The 23162-nt window shown below is 29.0% G+C and overlaps 1 protein-coding gene across 1 annotated transcript; it reads right to left on the bottom strand.

Moving 5' to 3' along the window:
- Positions 1 to 22195, bottom strand: LOC111619108 (barH-like 1 homeobox protein). Its single transcript, XM_023360768.1, has 3 exons — positions 21745 to 22195; positions 2142 to 2370; positions 1 to 431 (listed from the first exon to the last, which is right to left on the bottom strand). The coding sequence occupies exons 1-3, from the start codon at positions 22151 to 22153 to the stop codon at positions 62 to 64; spliced, it is 1008 nt and encodes a 335-aa protein (XP_023216536.1). The 5' UTR covers positions 22154 to 22195; the 3' UTR covers positions 1 to 61.
- Positions 22196 to 23162: the final 967 nt, after the last annotated feature.

Below are 23162 nucleotides of genomic sequence, written 5' to 3'. Positions count from 1 at the left end.
GACAAAAATGAAACATTTAAAGGATGTTCTTCATTTATAAATCTTTTTAATTTTTTTTTTTTTAACATCGATTTTCTCTCGGATAAAACGACGAAGACGAAGTTGTTGTAGTCGTCGAAGGTAGTGGGTTAAATGTAGGCGAAGACGGCGATAATCCTGAAACGTTATGGGCATTGGCCGTTAATGCGTTTAAGGATAATCCTAATCCAGGATAAACACGATAGGGCATTGGTTTTTGCATGGCCGCAGCAGCTTGACGATAATACGTATCGTATCCGGAGAGATTTGAATAAGAAGTGGGTGCGGTTAACCCGGTGGCGCATTGGCTTAACCAGTATGGACTCGTTTGGAACATCCTTTGAACAGCAGCGAAGTTACCGGCTTCTGCTAGTAATTCCAGTCCTACAGCGGTCTGCCTTTTCCATTTTGTCCTAGAAAGATAATTACAGGCGGTCAGATAAACACAGTGATTAAATAATTGAGTTTAAAATTTGTTAAAATTGCAATTTGCTCCGATTTGACTAATTATCAATCAATTAAGTGAAGATTTTTTTTAAAAATTTAATTGAATTTCGGTGATAATTTCTAACTTTTGAAGCCAAAATTTAGCCTTATTTAAGTTCGAATTATTCCTGATAAGCTCTTGTAAATTAGTTTCAATGTCTTGCCTATTCGTTAATTAGGCTATAATGTGGTTTTATGTGAGAAAAATTAGTGACTCTTTTGCATTTCATCACATCTTAATGATTAGTTAGCTATTTTTATAGAGTCAAATCGCATTCTACGGATGATTTAGGCCTACGTTACTAAGAGCTTAATTTACTTCAATATCTAAATAATTTAATTACAGTTTAAATTATTCTGCGATTAGAATATGTAAATGTTAAGTAAATATTTCCACAAACAAGAATGGAAGAAGATATCGAACTTAAGTAATCCTAAAAAGTACAGAACATTGTCCATAATATAGAAAATGCGATTCAACAAAAGCATTTTACTAGGCTATTTCATTTAATATCATTTGCTAGTATTTGATTATATTTTATTTATTTTAATCTTATTAGACAATTCATTTTTACTAAATAAATCAAATTAGCAAAAACTGTCCAGGCCTACAATCTTCATTTGTATCATTTCGAACGTTCTTCCTTAATTTTACTCCATATCTCTTCAAATTCGCTTATTTTTTTTGGAAATTCTGTCCATAAATCAAATTAATTTATGTTCTTTAAGGCGATTTAGGCAATAAACAAGATTTTAATTTGTTAAAATGTATTTAAAACAGAATTCAAACTTATTAGAAAATTTAGTAAAAGTGCAGCGTAGATATTAAATATTAAAAGTGAAATACGTGTGTGTATCTGCTGTATAAATTCCAACTGTTCTACGTAAATAGCGTAATAATGTATATATGTATGCATCTATTATTCATACGACTGTTTGGATGGAAACAAGAGTTAGTACAGAAACCATTATTAGCTATATTTATATATGTTATGTTAAATGTGCGTGTTTGATGGTGCATTTAGAGCTAAACGAACAGATAGGGATAATCTCCGCGCACAACAACCTCATCTTTAAATACATAAAACTCATATTTTAACAAACAAACGAAAAATTAAACATGGATGAATGCGTTTCAAGATGCACTAACTAAATTAAAATCTTTGAAGTTTTGACATTTTCCTCTTATCTTACCATTAAAGTTAAATGTAAGTGACTTGTAAGTATGCCTTGCCGCATAAATTTCGCCCATAGCAATTCTAGTTTGAAGGACTACATTTAGGATAGACAAGCGCGTGTTTAAACTCATAAATTTCCGAGAAAAATTTGATTTTTAACAATTTAATCCCCTCATAAAATTGATGTATAACAGCAATATTTAATAAAGAAGTCCATACAGATTTATAGGCAAGGTGCCCCGGGTGAATAGGAAACACGAAGTTATACAACATCGCATATCCGCTAACGGCAATGATTATAGAGGAACTTATAAAAGAGATATATTAGGCCGTAGAATCTTTACATGAAAAAAATCAATCTTCTTCAGATACAACCGCATTTATAGATCACGAATATATAATAATTTAAATTATTCTTCTGTATAAATTACTTAAAAACAAAGGTGTAGATTCACTTACCGTCTATTCTGATACCATGTCTTGACTTGAGTATCGGTAAGATTGAGTTTGGCCGCTAATTCCATCCTATCTTGTACACTCAAATATTTTTGTCGTTCGAAACTCTTTTCCAGTGTCTGTAGTTGATGATCTGTAAAAGCAGTTCTGGCCTTTCTCTGTTTTTTAACTTTTAACTCGCACCTATCTTCGTAATCATCTCTGTTCCTGTCCAAATGGTGTAGGTTTTCATCTACATTTAAAAGGAGACAGAAGAGAAAAAATAGATAAATAAATAAATAATAAATAGATTTAAAATAAACTTCAGCACCGTCGCGTGTTACAGGTAATTGCACGCTAGAAATTAAATTCGGAAGCTACACAAATGGTGTAATTTCAATCGTTTTATTACAAGCGACGGACACACTTTACCAAATCAGATTGAATGAGAGAATAAAGAGCGTTTAATGCACAGTTCCACGCAAGGGTTCCCCAGTGGTTGGCGCTATATGACATCGACAAGTGGATAGAGGGTCTACTTAATAAATAAGAGGTATTTAAGAAGAACGACAACACATGTCTATGAATAAGTCATGCGGCCAGGAATAAAGTCCAGGTATTCCATGACTTGTATGCACGCAATGGGGGATAAGGCATGTCCCATGACCAATTACAGTGATTGCACCATCTACTTTGTGTTTAAATCTTTATTAAATTGTATTCTTTTAAGGACGGCAGCCTAATAGCCAACTATAATTTGATATTATGCTCTGAAAGCTTTCGAAATTGAATAATGAGAAGAAGTTATTTAAAACTGTTGAAATGATCTTATTATACCTATCATAAACAAAATCATATGAGATAAAATTAGAATTTTTGTTAAAAAAAGAAAACTATTTTTTCGATCAGAACTTTTAACGTTTTAAAAATGTGTAAAGCTGATAATGTTAATATTACCTTATTTGAAATTATTCCTTTTATTTTACGCAATTATAAGCACTTTTTAGTACTTTCTCATCGCTTGATACTAATGCCAAGTGATTAATCTATGCTTATTTTTAATAATAAAATAAATATAAATCTAGAATAATTCACAAATTAAAATTATTTGATACTCAAGAAAACATATATATATATAATTTTATATTAGATAATTTTTTTAAAAACTTTCTTTTGTCGGCATTTTGATATCTCATTTCAAATTATCAGATTTCAAAGTTTGTAGCTACTGCTACAATTACATCTTCACAAAAAGTTGTTGAAAGCTAGTTTAAGGTATCTTTAAACATATTTTTAAGGCCTAATATTTTGTTTTTTAAATATTCTTATCATAAATATGCTGCTAAAGATCAAAATTTAGTAACCTATAGATTATATTAAATATCAGCCGCAGAATAAGAACAAAAGAGGATAAAGAAAGTAAAATTCCTCAAAATTCAAGAAAAATAATCAATTTGAAAGAGAAGATATTTATTTTTTTAAAGCATTTTGACTTTAGTAAAAAAAAAAACGAGGTCATTGGTACAGTTATCTTTACCATTAAAACCAGAAAAAATAATAAAATAAAATAATTTAATCAATTTAAAATATCCTGAAAAGCTTAAGATTTATTTTTAAACTAGTTCTGATCATTAATATATTCTTGAAATTTGGCATTAATGTTATGTTCCAAATCAATTTTACGCTTTGATACAGACCAAGAATGGTTCTTTATAACATTATTAATTTGGAATTACATAAAATTTAATAAAAAAAAGTAATTATCTTGACAGTTTGAGAACGTTTTTAATCGTTTAAATTTATAAAAAATTAAGTTTTTGTGTAAGTTTTTCTGCTGGAAAGAAATGATTCTAATGGGTGATTGATGATATCAACAGTGTAATACATTTAGATCGAATCTATAGGAAACAAACCGTTAATGCCAAAACATTTGAATGTAATTTTTGCCTTTAACGAAACGTATAATTAGAAGTATTTATCGTTGACCTAATTCAATGATTTATTTCCAACTACTGAACATCGTTTTTTAACGATATCATACTAATTTTAAATACTTTAATTGGTTATTCATTCGACTGTAGAGGCATTAAAGAACGTTTTCCCTTTAATTAAAAGTGTTATTAACTGAAGACCTAATATTTTTCATCATTCCTCCGCTATTTTTAATCATCGTCATCTGCGTATTTAACTTTAGACAAACGCCGAAAAGGCCTAAATATCGAGGTCAAATATATAATTTTGTTTTTTCTCTTAGTTTATTAAATTAATTAAATTAATTTAAGTTCGATTGTAGGTCCTAATAACCGTTAATATGCGTTAAAATGTGACTTTTCGTTTAAAACATGCTATCACTCTTCCTATTGGTCGATGGAAACTAACGCACTCAATAGTAACTAATCGGTGATCCCGTCGTATTAACTTCGATTTTATAGCAATTTTAGGATTTTAAAAACGTTTAATAAAATAATTAGTAAATTATTTCATTGTTTGATAATAATTTAATAAAGAAATATATTTAATTTATTTAATCTTACTCAAAATAATGTTATCATCGTAATAAATGGAACGCGGAGATTCATTTTACGTCATCAATTATTTTAAAAGTCAATTGGCTGTTAAAAACTCAAATTTTGAAATTCAAACGTACGAATCCGATTGGATAAGATTACTTAAAATGAAAGCGTTTTATTGGTTCGAAATAAATTTAAATGAAGGAAACTTTTAAATAAAGAAACTTTATTGGTTAGCACAATTTTTAAATTTGCATCAAATCAAATGTATTAATAAATATGTTATGCTCTCAAAATAAGCTAGATAGAACTAACCTAAATTCGTGATATGTTAAATAAAGAGCAATTGTAGTTATTTAAATTTTTAACTTGTCATTTTAACTTTTAAGAAAACATATGCGTGTATATATATATAATTATAGATTTATCATATCAATGCGCCCATAGGCCTATAATAATAAAATTTTCAATAAAAAAAGTAGAATTTGTCGTATAAAAAAAAAACGTATATAACAATTACCACCTGTCATTATTCATAACTTAATATGAAGGAAAAACCTTGAATTGTCAGCATGAATGTAAAACGATCAAACGTATTATGATAAATTTAGAATCTATGTAAAATGTTTATGTAGTCTTCAAATTGAAACACGTAGTCACCGTTCAAGTTTTAAAAGTGATAATTATAATTATGACTTGTCATAAATTGATACAAGGATATCCTTGAATTGTCAACAGGTAAATTGATCATTTGAAAATATGGATAATAGGAAAAAATTTATTATCATAATTATTACTATTACATAATCTATCGATATAAACATTTTTAAGACCTTGGGGAAAAAAATTGATTTTAATTTTGTTTTGTGCTCTTTCCCGAAAAATTATGTGTCATCATTATGTGTTATTTAACCTCTAATTGATCGCGTGATTATGTTTAATGACTGTTTAATTTAGTATATCGATAATTTTTAATGATTGGGTTTAATTCAATTTATTAATCATAATTATTATTATGGCATAATCTATCAATACGAATATTTTTTAAGGCTTGAAATTTAGAATATGAAGAAATAATTAATTTCTAATGCTCTCTGCTTGTGTTTTCACGTGTTCTTTCTCTAAAATTCTTTAAGTGATATTGCCACCGTTATATTTAGCCTATTTAATGTTTAATTGATCGCTTGATTATGTTTGATGACTGTTTAATTAATTTAGTTTGTTGATAATTTTTAATGATTAGGTTTAGTTAAACTTGTTGATCATCATCATTATTATAATTATTAAATAAACTACCGATGTAAACATTTTTTTAATATTTAAACTTGAAATTTACACCTTGATAAAATTGATTTTAATGTTTGTTGCTTGTATTATTAGGCTATATAATATTTTTATATGATCTTATTACATAATTCTTCTATAATTAATTTATACGTAGGTTTCGATTTAATTGATTGCGTGATCGATTCGATCACTGTTTAATTTAGTTATTGATCATACTCAATAATTAGAGTTAATTAAACCTGTTATATATAGTTACATAATGTTTAATCATTTTTTTTTACTTATTTTCTGTTGAAGCATGCTTATCCTGTAGTTATTGAAATGATAACGAATTGCATGACAATTTAAAAAAAATCACTGGTTTTCTGATTTTTTTAATCAAAATTATGGCGATTTCCGAATGTTATCGCTTTATATCGATCACGCCTTTCGACCGACATTCACCAAATTATATAATATCTGCGACGTTGTTATTCATGCGATTCGAGCTTTCATCACATGACAAAACCCTCTTAATAACGCACGATCCTCAAGAGCGATCGTCGATGTGGAGAATCACGTGAGTTTCTCGAAAATTTTTCACCATTAAAATTCCACTCACTCGACAATCGTTTCGCCAAACTCACGTGTCTATTGGAATCGTATTATAAAAGCTCTTTCGATCGAGCCAAAAGGGCAGTTTTTTCCTCTTTTATGATCTTAAATGCTAAGATGGATCCATAAACTAAAGAAAGAACGAGTGAAAAAAAATACAAGGCAATAAGAATTTGTAATATCAAAGATCAGTTATTTATTATTATTATTATTTTTGGGGGGGAAATAAAAATAATGTAAAGTTTCTTTAGAATTTTTAAAATTTAATTTATAAGTTATAATATTAAAAAATTAAGAGTTCTCTAATTAGAATTAGAATACTTTCTTTAATATATTCGTTGTAGGAAAGTTGTAGAAGGTAGATGTCTTATTTATCCTATTAAAAAAATAAGAAAGAATTTACTTTAAAAACTGTTTTTCAAACAACAATCACTTGGAAACCTCTCAAAATTCCAGTACTAAATTAAACTTGACCTCATACAATGCAATCAAGCGAAACACAAACTAAAATCATCCAAAAATCCACCCAGACATTCCCACACCCACCATCAACCCTTTAACAGGATAAAAATACCACCTTCTATTGTTAAAAGCGGCATTTTTATTTTTATTTAAAAAAAAAAAAAAACATTATATGATGCAAACACGATTAGACAGATCAGATACAGTAGAAAGGTAATAGACTACATCAATTGCCACCGAATTGCAAGAAGTTCACCTGCCTTCAAGGGCGAACCAAATATTCATCACTGTTATAATTTCACAGTTAGATTTACACTCCCGACCTATAATCCTATTCGGCAAAGATAGAGGAGCTTAAAAAAAAAGAATTAAAAAAAATTGAAGAAGTAGAATCCTTCCACTGCTATTTATTCGTTCTCTTAAACCGTCATTTGTCCGTCCAGATACATCCAGGTAAAAACAAACATTTCACACACCACCCTCTTTCAACCGTAATTAGAGACCGGTCCAGTCTAAAGGCGCCACTGTGACGAAGACCATCCGCGGCCATGTAATTAATGGACCTAGTTCCTATCTTAGCCGCTGCATGGCGGGTCTATCGTCCCCTACAGAGTGGGTGAGTGGACATTCGACAATGATACGTTTGAAAGGTGTTGGAATTTAGATAGGCTAGGTTATTATATCCTAGGATATTATCAAACGTGATTAATGTATTGAAGTTGTAGATGGCAACACTTGAAGAGTTAGAGACATTTGAGGGACGGAATGTCCAAATGGGATTAAGTTTATGTGGTTGGCTTTTCGTAGATCCGTCTGGAGATATGCCAAAGAAAGTTGAATCTTATCTTCGGTTTGAGCGCTTTGATAGATGTATTTTCTCATTTATGTATGATTTATGTGCTTAAAATTTTGAAAACTGATACATTGTGCTTCTAATTTGTAATCTGTATACGTTTGTTGAAGCGGTTATTACACATTTTCATACTTTGTATACTAACTTCTCATTTATTTATAATAACTTATATAATGTCAAAATGAGTACAAATCATATATTTGGATCCTTAGTGCTATCAAATTTCTGGAAATTAATTACTTTTCATATTATTTTAATCAGAAACTGTTTATTATTTCAATTAAAAGTTGCGTACTGTTATTGAAATTGATTCACTTTCGCTGATTGGTTTAAATACCAATTAAATATTTGAAATCGTGTTAGTTGATTGGCTTAATTATTTTAAAACTAAAAACTAATGTCAGGGTCAGATTTAAATAGGTTAAACTGTGACCATTCCTATCCCACCAAATAATATTGGATAAAACATTAATTATTATCGATCTTACCTCTTTTTTTTAGAACGTAGCAAGACCCCTCGTCTCATGAAGCCCCAAGCCGTAACTTGTTTAACTTACGTGTAAATCCGGTCCTGATTAATGTAGGCCTACAATCTTAGCCATTTAGCATTAAAATTCTATTGTTTTCTGCTTTTAATTATGCTATTTATGCTGTTAAAAGCGTCACTACCAACGCCCTATTATCAAATGATTCAAAAATTGAAGTGTTGTCTGTCATGCAACTAAACAAACAACTTAAATAATTATATATTTTCATCATCATTTTAAGCTGGAATTTTAATTTATTATTTAAATATTCGCGATTAAAACTTTACTAAATTAAGTTTTAAAATATTAATATTAAATATAACTTGATAATTAACATAAAAGTAGGCTTTAATAGCGCACTTAAAATCGATTTTTTTTCTTTTATAATTCGATGAATTTATAGTATTTTTATTAAAAATTGTCATTATTTATTAGAATTATAAGCAAATTTAAATTATATTTAATTAATTGATTTATTAACTCGATAATATATTCCTTTTAAAAGTTAGTAGAATCTTTAAAAATATAAAAAAAATTTAAATATATATTTAGTAAAAATATATAGACTCTATATAGGCCTACATTCTTAAAATCAAACTGATTTAAAATTCGTAAAATATATAGTCAAAATGTTTCTTTAAATATTTATTTTGACTTTCATTCTATAGGAATTCGAACTTTATCTAAAGAAGAAAAAGAAACACGCATACTATTTTCGAAAATCTTTTTCGAATAAAAGAAAAATGTTGGAAAAAATCCAAAATGGCGTCTATTGTAGTCAAAGACTCACAACTACATACTTTATATAACAATCTCTTAGAAATTCTTTCTTGGTTATCCTATTTGAATTCCATTCATCTACTTCTCCTTTCAGAACTCAAGAATAGGATGTGGCTTAAACGATTTCAAAATTGAAAAAAAAAAAATAAAAAATATATATATATATAAGGAATTTATAAGATTTATAAGATTCTAAAATTTTCCCTCTTTCTAACTTACTCTCAATACTTTTATTATATATATATATAAATTCGCAAACGTGGGAGGAAATCCTCCTTTTCTTTCTAAACTCCAACAAAATTGTAGCATTATTGTATCTATTTGTCAGTCAATAACTCGAATCAGGATGTTGGGATGATATGAAACTCTTCACACAAACATATACATTTATATATAGATATATATAAAGAGGACAGAAAGTCAGGATGTCCGTCCACCAACAGATCTTTTTGTTCTCGTATTCTATTATAAAGACATAAATGAGTGATCCTTTTTCAACTTTAATGCCGGAAAATTGAGAACTGAATGGTGTTTGACAACGCTTAATGCACGCAAATTGTATAATTCAACAATCAATATAGGGTTTTTCCTCTATATAAATAATCTAGTTATAAAATGAAAGAATATCTCGTTTCGAAAATAAAATAAAATTCCACGAAATTCGGAAAAAAACGATATTTATATAAACATTATCGAATAAATAACTGATAATGTAACTTTTAAAGCTTCATTTATATATTTTAAGACGTTTAGAAATTTAAAATCTGACCTTTGAAGTCGTGGAAAAAATATAAATTTATTTAAAACTTTTTTTTAAAAAAATGATAAGCGAGTACAGGTGGATTAAAGTGTTTAAAAGTTTTTAAATGATAAATTATTCGAGTGAGACAGGCATCGTAATGTGCTGATAAAACTTTTATCAATTTTCTATGTCAAAAATAATGAAATTCATTTGAAATTCTTTGTATTTTATAAAAGAGCATTTCCTTATATCTTCTATAAATTATTCACAAAAATTCAAAAAAATTTGGAGACGTTTTTGGATAATAAATTACAGATTTATTTACTTGAGTGTGAGTTTCTAAAATTCAAATTTTTGATTTTTTTTACGTTTTATATATCTATTTTTGTTAAAAATTAAAAATTTTTATATTTATTACTTAATCATTAGTATACGTATAAAACTACACAGCAATTAACATATATATAAGCGTATATATAATATGAACACATTAACTAACTAAATATACGTAATAACAATGTTTTAAGTTTTAACTAAAATTAATATATAAGATTTCGAAAAATAATTTTTACTATAGAATTTATAGGTTAGGCAATGTATGGACATAGGTTTTGACCACCCCAAATTAATTTGTATATATTTTTTATATGGAATTCTATACAGTATTTTTATTTCGTGAGGAGAATTTAGTCTACTTTTTTGCAATTTCTTTGTACTGTCTTTATAAATTTTTATAAAGTAAATAAATAATCAATTCTTCATAATCTTAAAATAAGTTTAATTTGTAAAAATTCAATAACTTTGAAGGTTAATTTTTGTTTCTTTTTGTAATTTACTTTATTAATTTTTTTTAAAAAAACTTTTGGTAAAAGTTACACTCAAAAATACTTTAGAAAGTTTAAAAATCACTTTTAATTATTTATAATCCATATAATAGATAGTTAATTTACAAAAAGTTAAATATTTTAATAAATTCAATATTATAAAAAATACAAGTAAAAAAAATTTAGGTCTGTTTAGAAATCAATAAGACTTTCCAAACATTTAAAAAATAACATTAATTTTTTTTTGTTTTTACATTTATACTGCAATTACAAATGATCACAGGCATCCGGATAATCAGGACCAGAAGGGCCTCTCATATGTTATAGCTTAATGTCACAACAAGTCTTCAGACTTGTTATGACATTAAGCTATAACATATGAGAGGCCCTTTCTCTCCATTAAATAATAAATTTAAAAGTAAGAGGCCATAAGCTGTGGCTTGTTAAACTTATGTATAAATTCACCCCTGAGCTTTATTCAATTAATATATTTTGAAATTTTATTAAAATTTTATCAATTAACCTATCAAACTTCAAAATAGCGCAATTAATGCTAAAAAAAACAAACGAAATATTTCAATTAAAACCACCAAATTCATAATTATTTCCGAAAATACATCAAAAAGTTGCACTTAAATTAAAAGGCAACAAAATTTTATATAAATATTTAAATTTATTATACTGTATCTAATTGCAGCTACTACTATTAAACAATTCACGTTAAATACATAAATTAAACGAACGGAAAGAAGGGGCCTTCTTTGGTTTATTTAAAGGATATTTCCGATTTTATATCATTTACTTAATTCATAATAAGTTTCTTCTCTTTCGACATTGCGTGAACAATTACCTTTGCGGATATACAATTAGAAAGTCTATCGTGTGAAAGTGATTCCAAGTGTGCAAACACGAAACAACCACGCAAAATAAAGTGCCGCTTTCATAAACATAATTCGCAAGTTAATAAAATAGACGAGAGAAAATTAAAATAAATAAATAAATAAATTATTAATTTAATTAAATTTGCTTTTTTTTTAAAAATAAAAAAGTTAATTCATTTTTGTAACGAAAAAATTACAATTCTGAGAAATTGCATTATTGTCTTATTTATTTATTTTATATGCATACTATTTAAGAGTTTATTTTTTATACTTTTATAAAAGGATGATTTGCATTAAAGTTATATTATTTTAATTATTAAAAATCTAACATAGCGTGTAACTCGATTCGTCTTCGTGTTTTGAGCGTGTTTGTAATTTAAAAATCATACATACTTTCGGTAAAAATAAACTAATTTAAGTTTTATAATGTTAAAAATGGCATTTAAATCGTAAATTACGAATCTTAAATATTTATTTTTTATTATTTTTTATAATTTATAATAATAAATTTTGCTAAATTCGTTCCTTAATTTCGTAAACTTTAAAGGATCAAACATAAAAAAGAATACAAGAATTTGCTTTATTTTAAGTAAAATAATAAATGATATATACAAATTTTATAAGATTTAATAATTAAAATGAATAGAATTATATTTAACAAATAAAAGTTTCCAAAAAAGTTAAAGAATTAAACAAATTTTTTTTAAAATTTTATTGCTAAAGTAAGAGTTCTGTTCAATCGAAGTGTAGAATTAGCTGTTTATAATATTCTAGAGAAGTCTATGAAGACCTATGATTTAAATATCCAATTATTGGATAAAATTAAAATTCAAGCTGCAGTTTATTAGGTTAAGTTACACTTCAGCAATCGGCCCATAGTGAATAACATCTTTAGACATTAGATATACAACCGGTAATTAAGGAAACTTGAACTATAAAATTACATTAGAACCTTAAAATAATTTCAAACAAGGTTGATTATTGAATGAAGAACGTAAAATAGTAAGGTTAACATGTAGAAGAAGATTCTATCCACTTTCTTAGTTAAGTAGTTTTCCTAGAATCATGGGAATAGCTTAATTTAAACTGCAATTGCACTTTAACCTTTAATATTTTTTAAATGATAGGCCACTCGAGCAACTTTTAGGACATAAAACTTGTCTATTCGATTTAAAATCAATATGGAAACGTCACCATTTTTTAACGGTTACCGTGTCTTACAGTCATTGAAGTATCAGATTGCCGGTATGATTTCTTTTTCGTTAAGGTTCAGTGAGTTATAGGAGAAAATTCTTGAAATCGGATACGAAAAATTGATTGACGTATTTGCAATGTGTAAGACGGCGCCGTTACAGGCCTATAGGCTCAATAAAAATCCGCCAAATTGTTTTTATTATCCACTTTTTTCCCATCGTTTAAAAGTAGAACCTGCCACAGTTTCAATTCTTTTTATTTTTTCATTTTACACACACACCGACATCTAAGACTTTTCTACTAGCGATAACTGGCTCGTGGCTCTTGAAATTTTGTCCCAAAAAATTGCTAAAAGCGTAAAATATACTATAAAATATTATCTGATAAAAGTCTACACGGATAACTATAAGAAAAAAAGTGGTTTCTTACTCATTTTATTACCTTAAAATCTTGTGGGATATGCTTGGTAAGTCATACAAAGTTTGAAAATATAAAAACAAGAATAAAATAAAATAAGATTAATCACGTTAAAATCTCTTTTAACAGCTCCAATTTTATAATACCAAGGCCTAAATGCGATAAAGCAATAAAAAAGAAGAGGAAACTTGTTGAACTAGATAAATTATACTCTCAAGTTTAAATGAATGATTATAAAAAAAAAAAAACAAGGATCTAAAAATTAAGAAGAATGAGTTTAGTAACTCACCATTAAATTTATTTTTTATTTAAATTAATTATATTAAAAATTTTAAAGGTATATTTTTTTATAATAAATATCATTTTATAATGCTGTAAGTTTGCTAGGAAAGACGATTTACTGATATAAACAACATTCAAATATAAAATACTATCAATCAAGTCTAGAGTTGAATTGACGAACGAATTTAATAATTTATTTATTAAATAAAAAAAAGTTTAAAAATATAAAAAAATAATCATAAAACTTTAAGATTTATTACAGCCTTAACTAGGCCTATGACAAACCATTCAAGAATATAAATGATAAGAACAGCATCCCCATTTAGAACAATTAATTAAAGATTTTTTTATAAAAATAATTATGTTGAAAGTTCTTCAATGTGTTTTTTATTAGATCAAATTCATAAAATATAAATATATTTTCAAGAATAAAGTAGAGGAGGAAAATTATTGAACTAAATAAAGTGACAAGGACAACATCCGAATGAGGGATTATCAATCAAATCTTAAAATTAATTATGGAACGAGATGGTCAATCACACAATTTTAACAATGCTTTTAAAAATTTTATCACGTTATAACATCTATAACATTTTTTAAAAGGGTGGTTTTATATAAGGAGATAATGTTTAAACGAAAAAAACTGACAGGAACAACAATCTTATAAACGATTATCAATTAAATCTTAAAATGAATTTTTGTTGAAAACATAATTTAAAACTGAGAAAAAAATTAAGGAAAGAGTAAATTTCAGGATTATATTAAGGTAAAAAAAATAGCATTAAAGAGGCCAAGTATCTGTTTTAAATCAGGAAAATGTTTAATAAAAACTTAACAAGTAGTTTGAATGACATATTGAGTATAAGCTAAAATATATATATTTTTATTATTTAATTTAATTATTATTATTATTATTTATATAATTTTTTACGATTTTAAATTCGATTTAAGTTCATAAAATGGGTAGATATCATTTGCAAAGAATAAAACCGGATTTATATAAGTTGAAGTCTACTTTAAGAGCATCTAATCCTGAGATATTGAGCTATCAATTCCTAGAAAACCTATCACTATTTATCTTCAGTTAACAGATTTTCCTGTTTAAAAGATCTTTCTTACGAGATAAATGGTTCAAATATTGATTTTTTACACAATCGGATTTTTATTCAGGATTAGTTTTGTGCCGTTTTAGGAAGAAGAGTAAAAAAAGTAATGTTGGAAGATGCTATCCATACATAGAAACTATTAATCTAACTTTTTATTAAGCATCTGAAGCTAAAAAAATTAATTTAAATTTATTTTAAAAAACACAATTTTAATAAGTAATTTCGTCAAAAAATCGATTATTTAAGTTTTAATCTAATTTAAAATAAAAAATAAATCGTGTTTAATTTATCAAGTGTACTGTACAGTATATGCATGTAATTAATGTATAAAAAACGATATTTAATTAAGTTTAAATGCAATTTTTTATGTCTAATTTAATCTTAAAATTGTATAAGAGTGTATTAATATAAAAAATTTTAGTTTATAAAATACTTTCATAAGAAATTTCTGGTGTTTCTTTCTCTTTTTTTCCCCTTAAGCTCTAATCGCCTAACAATAGAAAGATTGATATCTACGGCATCTTAGAAGACACTAAGCAGGATTAAGAGAAGATAGTGGCACACTTGGTTGAGTATTATTGGCTTTTTATTTCGGGATAACTTCATCGTCTGTAGACTTTGCACTTGATCCAAAGATTTCCTTTATCGCTTTATACGTAGGAAAGCTGTCAATACTTCATCGCTACAAATGCACCAGATTTTATATGGCTTGATATTGCTCTATACCAAATGGCTGTAAATATGGCATAAAGTTGGCGTTTTGCTCGTATTTTCTAGAAATTGTTAGTTTCGAAAAATATAAAAGAATTGTTAATTTTTTTATATTTTATTTCGAGATGAAAAATATTGTCTCGAATTTTTTGAAAAATCAAAGAAATCCTTCATAAATCTACACAATTCTATGATTATTAAATCTTTATAAAACTGTATTTTTCCTAATTTTTCTTACATAATTTTTTATAATTTTTTATTTTTTTAAATATAGAGAGTCCAAATTTCTATAAATTTGTATAATTTAATTAATTTCTTATAACCAGATATATGTAAAACCGAACTAATAAACCAAATTTTTAAACACTTAAGGCGTTATATCTTTTATTATAAGTTTATATAAATATAAATTTATAAAAAAGAGGTTATTCTAGAGCAAAGATTTCTCTAGCGCCTTAAACCTTAGTGAATAGGTTATTAAAGAGACGAAAATGGCTATTCTAGAGTGAAAAAAGGCTATTCTGAAGCTTAACACTTGATTAAAAAGTTATTACAAAACATGAAAATCTATCTAGAAACGAGCATTTTAAAAAATATATTATTAAATTTAAAATATTCGCTATTGTTTGAAGTAAATTTTACAAAATTCAGGATCAAGTTTCAAACCACGAAAGGCGATAAAAAAAAATAATGTCTGTCGAAAAGTTTATTTTCGAATTTAAAATGTTATACATGTGTCAAAGTAGAGAAATGTGTAAAAAATGTTTAAATGAAATATTTACTTTTGTATCGACAATATTGATCTTAAGTCTGGATCTTTCAAAAGCCTGTAAAAAATTGTCTGACATTCCTGCGGTCTGCCAATTGATAATTCGTATAAAGTTAAATTTTTAGAAGTTTTGATTAATTAATGTTGGGTTTTAAATAAAATTTTTTAAAATTATATCTCTTCGTTTTCCAATACTTTTTGAGAATTTCCATTAGATCGTTTCTTTAGCAATGTAGGAATATATAGGCTTAATATTGAAAGCTTAGAAACTTGAGAGATTATCAGAGTTCTTTACAGCTTTACGTCTAATTTTATCCAAAAAAAAAAGTTATTCTAGAGCCTTCTAGCTTACTAGAAAGATTTCTCTAGTACTTCAAAACTCTGCAAGTTACTTAAAAGATAGGAAATTTATCGAAAACAACTACTCTACAATCTAAAAATTGACGAATAAAACTATTCTAGAGCGTAAAACTTAATTAAAAAGCTATTACAAAGGACGAGAATCTATCTAGAAGTAAGTTTTAGATGTGACTGAAGAGAAGGATCTCATTTATATAATCAAACTCTTTAAAGAATCTTAATGAGTTTATTTATCTTTTTTTTCCATCCTCAACTCAGGAAAAAACTATAAGCAAAATATTCTAAGTAAAGGAAGAAATTTCCATCCTATACCTACTTTACAATCATATTAATTTAGCGAGGTAAAAAGATATTTGATGAATAATACAAGAGATGGGTCTGTGAATGCGTCACATTATACATGAACTTGTTTTTTTTAAAAAGTTTCCTAGCAAACAGCGGTTGGTTTATGTAAATCAGAAATATTCTTAATGAACTGGAACTAAAATGAAATCCACCTGCCAAGCAAAATGTAGTAGCCTCTTCGGATACTTTCAATTGGAAACTTAAAAGGATGCATCTATTCAACCTCATGTGGCGTCAATAACTTCAATTTAATTTTTTCTCCAATTATGCTAATTAGAAAATAAAGTTGACTGGCATATAAGCGATAAAGTTTGCCTGACTTATATGTATATATATGTTTATAAAAATATATTCACGCTTCCTTTTTTTTTAGTACAGTTCAAAAATTGAAATTATAGTTTAGTTCTTCATTTTTTATCAACTGAAAGATAAGATAAGCATCATTTGGTAATGTTGCATGCATCTTTCTATAAATATTCATAGTGTAAATCTACAAATTTAGGTGACAGCCGAACCTATATTAGAAATTCAAACATGTTTAATAATAATAGGTCTATAGCTAATACTTCCACACCTTTTTATAAATGTAATTGATGCTTTCGTCGAGGGATAGAGTTTGGAGTCGTGGAGTTAAAAAAATTAAGAATTCCTGAACGTGTTTTAGTATTTGGAAGATATAATACGTCTTCTTGTACTACGCCAAGGTGAAAAACTAATAGAGTGATTAGGTGATCTATCATTGAGCCAAATTTAAAACGAATAAGAGCGTTAACTGGAAAGTGAAGAGGTCTGCATGGTTATTTTTTGCATATATATATAAAAAAATCAACTTAAAAATTTAAATCATTTCTTAATTTAAAAATTGATCGACTCGAGATGCTTAAAAATCTTTCATCTTCTCGTATCTCGCGACAAGACAAAACCACTTAAAATCTAACCAAAAAAAGGCCATTTTTTTTAGCAAAGAAAAAGGTGGAAATGTTTTATGAACGCATCAAAACATGGTTAATTAAAAGAGAATATTATAATTAACTGGATGAAGAGGAAAGAAATTCGACTCTTACACAGCTAATTCCTTGGTAAAGAAGTGTCTAGGATACGTGTTGAATAGCGTGTGATGGTCACGATGGGAACTGTAAGGTCCGCAATCTGCGGTCCCTCTAGGGGCTTCAGATCTTGAATAGGTTGCCACGTGTGTTTCCCAACTGTCACATCTTATCTTGCTAACCGGTAGATGTAACTATATAGGACGTCTGCGCTGGATAACTGCTCAGGGACACCACCGACGTATTACTTTACTGGTGTCAAATGTTGCTTAATGGGGTCTGCAATGTTCTACAACATCTCTCTTGGCAAAGCCTTGGGGTTTATTCGTGTGGCTGGCGCTGTTACTGTGGGATTACCAGCCTAATTATAATTTAGTGGGCCTCTAACGTAGCCTTATTAACATTTATTACAGGGATATATTTCCCTACTGATAAAGATTTTTAGAAATGGACAGAGATGTATTGCTGATGATTCCTGTAAACGAGAGCATTTTAAGTTACATATTGCCATTGTTACGGCGTGGAAAGTGTGTATAAAATAGAAAATTCTTATGGAATAAAGCTATAATATTTAAGAGAATGATTGTTATTTACAACGGATGCAAAATAATTTCCCATAGAGAAGGTGCAAAATTAATAAATTCCTAGATAATTGACTACACCACGTTAAAGTTTTTGAAGTTTTAAGAATTGTGAAGTAGACTTTAAATAAATTTATTTCATTGACTAGTCCACAAGAAAAGGCTTATTCATAAAGTTAACGATTTCATTTTTTATTAGAAGATGCTGCAAAATGCAGAAAATGCCTAAATTCGATTGTTGAATAGAATACAAACAGCAGCCACTTCAAGTAGATTCCTTTATAAAAGAGTCGGTGGGTCATCGTTAAGGGGGATAGTCCCTGTTTATCTCGCCGCCAACGGTCTAATTACAGACAGAAAAAAGCCTATTAGGCCAGCAGCAGATGACAGGCGACGGGATGCCCCAGGCTGATTTGGGTAACTACTTCACTAACGCTTGGATTGAGCTTTAGTCTTTATATATATATATATAACTCGGGAGTAGAAAGTGTCTTTGTGATGTCTTATCGGATTTTATACAAAATGGCTGGATTTATCCCTACAACAAAAGCTGTATTGTTAAATAGAAAGATGGGGTTGATTAAGTTTTAATCTATTATTCGATAGACGTATGGATTAAAGTCGAAAATAAAGTTTCACGTTCGAAAAGTTATCAGTTTAATCATCTAATAAACAGAACCTAGCTCCTGTTTATACACCCACGATTGTTTCCATATCTCCTATAATCTTAATATGAAGTGTACAGATGTAGGCTTTGATAAAAAGCGAATTTTAATATTATGTGAAGCGATTATCGAACGTATCTATCAATTTTTTTTGAAAGTTTAAATAGTTTCATTAGACAGATCTTTAATCGTTAGAGTTGAGACATTTATAATGGGTATGGAAGAGTCGAGAATCTGTCAAACTTACTTTCTACCTGGTGACAACTTTTAACGCATGATTACATCGTGTCAACATGTCGGTTATTTGTCAAAATTAATCCACCTGTGACGTTTTAACATAAAATTGTGTGTAAAAAAACAGGGTTCGATAATAAACTGGTAAACAATTTAAATTTATTTTTATCCGCTCGAAGACTCCAAGGCTAAGATCAACTTTATCCTGTAGCTATAATAAGAACAATAAAAATGCTACGGCAAATATTATAACAAATATTCTTCTCAAGATAGTAATTAATAAGCCACTATGCTGTTATTACTATTTTTTTACGTATTAAAAAATGGAGATAAAGATATGTGACCCTCTGATTCTCGTTCAAAAGTTGTTGATACAAAGAGATGATACGGTTGAAAAACTTGGAATTTTAAACTAGTTTATTATAAAGCCAAATTTTAAAACTTTAATTTTAAATTACACTAAGCATAAATATGCCTATAGGCCAAAAAACATGTGTAAATGTGTCAGAGCAATAATAGGCTAATAATGATGTCCTGGTTTGAGCTTGTTGGACGATATATCATTTCGCCACTTAAAAAGATCTCGTTTTACTTAACAAAATGATGCAATATCGAGTCATTTTAATTCTTATTGTTTTTCCTAACAATCATTTGGAGTCATCCAAGGGTAAAATTAAAAATATTTCATAAGAATCAGTTAAAAACTATCCCTTATTGTCGTGAGGAATATCAATTTTTGTTCTGAGTAACAATAATTTACCTACTTTCAATGCTAATAAGGTCTTATTACTATAATAGCATAACTGCTACGTATGTAGTTAATCGTTAGAAGAACTACAAAGTTTAAATAAATTTGATTATCTTCCCAATTTATCTGTTACTAAACCGTCTTTAAGTTAGGTCTATTAGAGAGAACGCATTGGTGAGAAAGAAGCCCACAATTTGTAGATAATGGGGCATTAATCCGTGTTACATGTTACGCAATTATATAAAGTTCAATTGGTTTATTTTAAGTCCAGATGACTTAATGATCACCATTAGACAGGAGCGCATTTTCTCTCAAAGGGCAATAATGTTTGTTCTTGTGTGACTCAATTTAATTATTTAACAATAATCTTTAAATAGAGATGTTTCTAATAAGATAAATACTATAACATTCACGAAATTTATCGTAATATTCCCATGTATAGAGTTTGAAACTGTATAAATTGCCAACAACCTTCTACACTTTATACACATTATCAGGCCTGTTAAGTTAATAAATAATACACCAGACCTAGAAAAATTAATAGAATTTTTGTAATAAATTATGGAGTTTGTTACGTAGTACTTTATACAGTAACAAAGTAAACAGAACGCTAAACTTATGAGAATAATGCCATTCGTCTTTAACTTATAGGTCAACCTAGCCATGGGGAGAAACTATATCTATGCATAAAGATAAATACACTGTGAGATTAAACAGCAGAGAAAAGTCAGACCCCATTTTGTATCTTCCCAAGTGATTCTCGTCTATATTGTTTAGGGAAAGCAGTCCAAGTTGATTGGATAATTTCTAAAATTGGTGTCCTCGTTTCCATTGAATGACAAGAGTTATCCCGTGAATTTTAAAAGCTATCTCATCCATTTAAAGAAAAGAAAAACGAAACAGAATTTTTATGTCATGAACATGCTCGAAACTACCCACATGCATAGTTTCTAAGAATACTTTTTGATACAATTTTCGAAATAGTACAGAATTTAAGATTGTTTACAGATTAAACAGAACTAAAACCGTTCAAAAATGACTCCAATTATAACCATTATCAGAAATTATATGCGATTATACCCTCTCGTTTTTTCCGCATTGTTATAAAACCTTCATAACCTTCCAAGCATAGCAAAATAAATTCATTTACATAAGCAACCAAGCGATTTTTATTTACAAGAATCGAAATTACAGCACTGTTTATGAATTTAGGATAAAGATTTTAAGGGCGTCAGCCTTTCCAGTCTTTCATCTCGTTAGAACTGTGAGAGATAGAACCCAGTTTGGATCCATAATTGAGATCTAAATCTGTACTAGAACCATTTTTTTTCTGGTTAGGGAGCAAATTGTCAGGTTTTAAAGAGGGAAAGCCCTTTGTTAACCTATTAAGAGGCCCGGTGGGTATGTTTCGAGTGATGATCTAGTTAAAAAAATGCCATTAGGGGGAGAAATGACGTTGGGATCTGCCCTCCGAATGATCATGTTTGACTATAGATTCAAAGGCCTATACACCCAGAAACACCTGCAGACATTCACGCTGCTTTGCCTTCATAGCTTCGACACCTGACTAACACGAAGTACGGAAAAAGTAGTCACGAACGCGGAGAGTCACGCAAACACTCGCAACTTTCTCTAACAATCCGACACTATGACTTATTTAAAAAAAAAAGGGAGGGGGCAAGACGGCCAACCATCAGAAAGTAACTCACCGATATCGTGATGTTTATCTTCGTTACTGATGACATCATCTTCGTCTTCCGTCACGTCACGATCACGTTCGGCTATCCTTGCGTTTTCGTCATCGGCTTTGGGCACAGATAGTCTTACTGTTAAGTCCTGAGGTTCGGGTGCGGATGGTTCCCCCGCAGCAGCATTGGGAGAATCTGCAGCCCTAGGCGATAATGCGGCTTCTCCAGCAGGGCTAAAAACGGGTTTAAAGGGTCTTGGATCGCTGAGTATGTCCCTGATGAAGAAAGAAGACGGTGGAGTCACCGATGGCGATAGTGAACAAGTAACACGAGGGCTTGTAGGTTTGCTGCGTTGCGTACCGTCGTCTACGTGTGGCAATCTGTCTGGCATTTGTTGATGAAGATCGGGCACTGCAAAGTCCACGGCCATCGGAAGAAGTCCGCAGTATGGACAACCCAGCTGCACTTCTGCGTCGAGTAGCTCAGAATGGAGCGACAATCACACAAGCAGCGCCAGACGAGGAAAGCCACGCCTCGCCTTTCTACAAAACAACCGAAGTCGGATACTTCCACCAATCGACGAGCGCGCGTAACTCGAAGAGGCGTGTCCATAACATACATTGGCCAATCGCGTGCGTTCGATTGGCAATAACTTGTTCTGCCTTAGCCAGGTTCTTTTAACAACAGAAAAATGTCTTTGGAGGTTAAATAGACAGAGGTGTATTAAGTTAGTCGAGATTCATAGTTTGTATCCAATCATCTCGGTCGGCAAGCCGAATAATTTAAGGGTTGCCGAGTCTCTAAGATGTGATAGTACTTTATAGCTTAGATGAAGCGGCTATGTTGTCAACTACAAGGCGACAAAAATCACTTGGTCACGCTTCGTAGAACAGCAGAAGAGCACCCGTGAGAACATTGATATCTGATACTACTTTACTGTTTATATGCCATTTTATCTTCGGGCCAACTCGAATTCTTTTCGTACTTACTGTGCCATTATTTTGCCGACTCAACTTTTAGGTCAACGCGAGTGAATTTTAATTCCCTTAGCAAGAAAACCTGTTTTACAGGCCATAAATTATACACAGGGGCATTAATCTATTATAATTAAATAATTTGAGATATTCTAAAGAGGCTTTGTGTTGCCATTACGCAAACATTTCGGATGTAAACACATTGGAATTTTTTATTTTTATATAAATCTATATAAATAATATTAACAATAAAAGGGAAAAAAGGGTGGGCATAACAAGATAACCATCAGTTAGAACGAAAAACACAATGATACTTTCCGGCCTTCGAATACAGGAAGTCTAACAACGCAGCCTTAGTAGTTATCTAGATGGTGTTCGCTCGACTGTGTAAATCTGACGACACATTCGACTTGTGACATCACGACATTGCTTGCGACCAATGTCAGAGGTCGTTTCGTATCCGTC

This window comes from Centruroides sculpturatus, unplaced genomic scaffold, assembly GCF_000671375.1.
Source record: "Centruroides sculpturatus isolate CEXI.00-Female unplaced genomic scaffold, Cexi_2.0 scaffold87, whole genome shotgun sequence".
Taxonomy (NCBI): domain Eukaryota; kingdom Metazoa; phylum Arthropoda; class Arachnida; order Scorpiones; family Buthidae; genus Centruroides; species Centruroides sculpturatus.
The sequence above is the reverse complement of the archived record's forward strand: the minus strand, read 5'-3'. Positions and strand labels throughout refer to the sequence as shown.

Excerpts from the sequence above, each read along its gene's own strand:
- LOC111619108 (XM_023360768.1), bottom strand. The coding sequence starts at position 22,153 with ATGGCCGTGGACTTTGCAGTGCCCGATCTTCATCAACAAATGCCAGAC. Across the intron at positions 2,371-21,744 it reads AGATAAACATCACGATATCG|ATGAAAACCTACACCATTTG; the intron begins GTGAGTTACTTT and ends TTTTAAATGTAG. Across the intron at positions 432-2,141 it reads ACATGGTATCAGAATAGACG|GACAAAATGGAAAAGGCAGA; the intron begins GTAAGTGAATCT and ends TTATCTTTCTAG.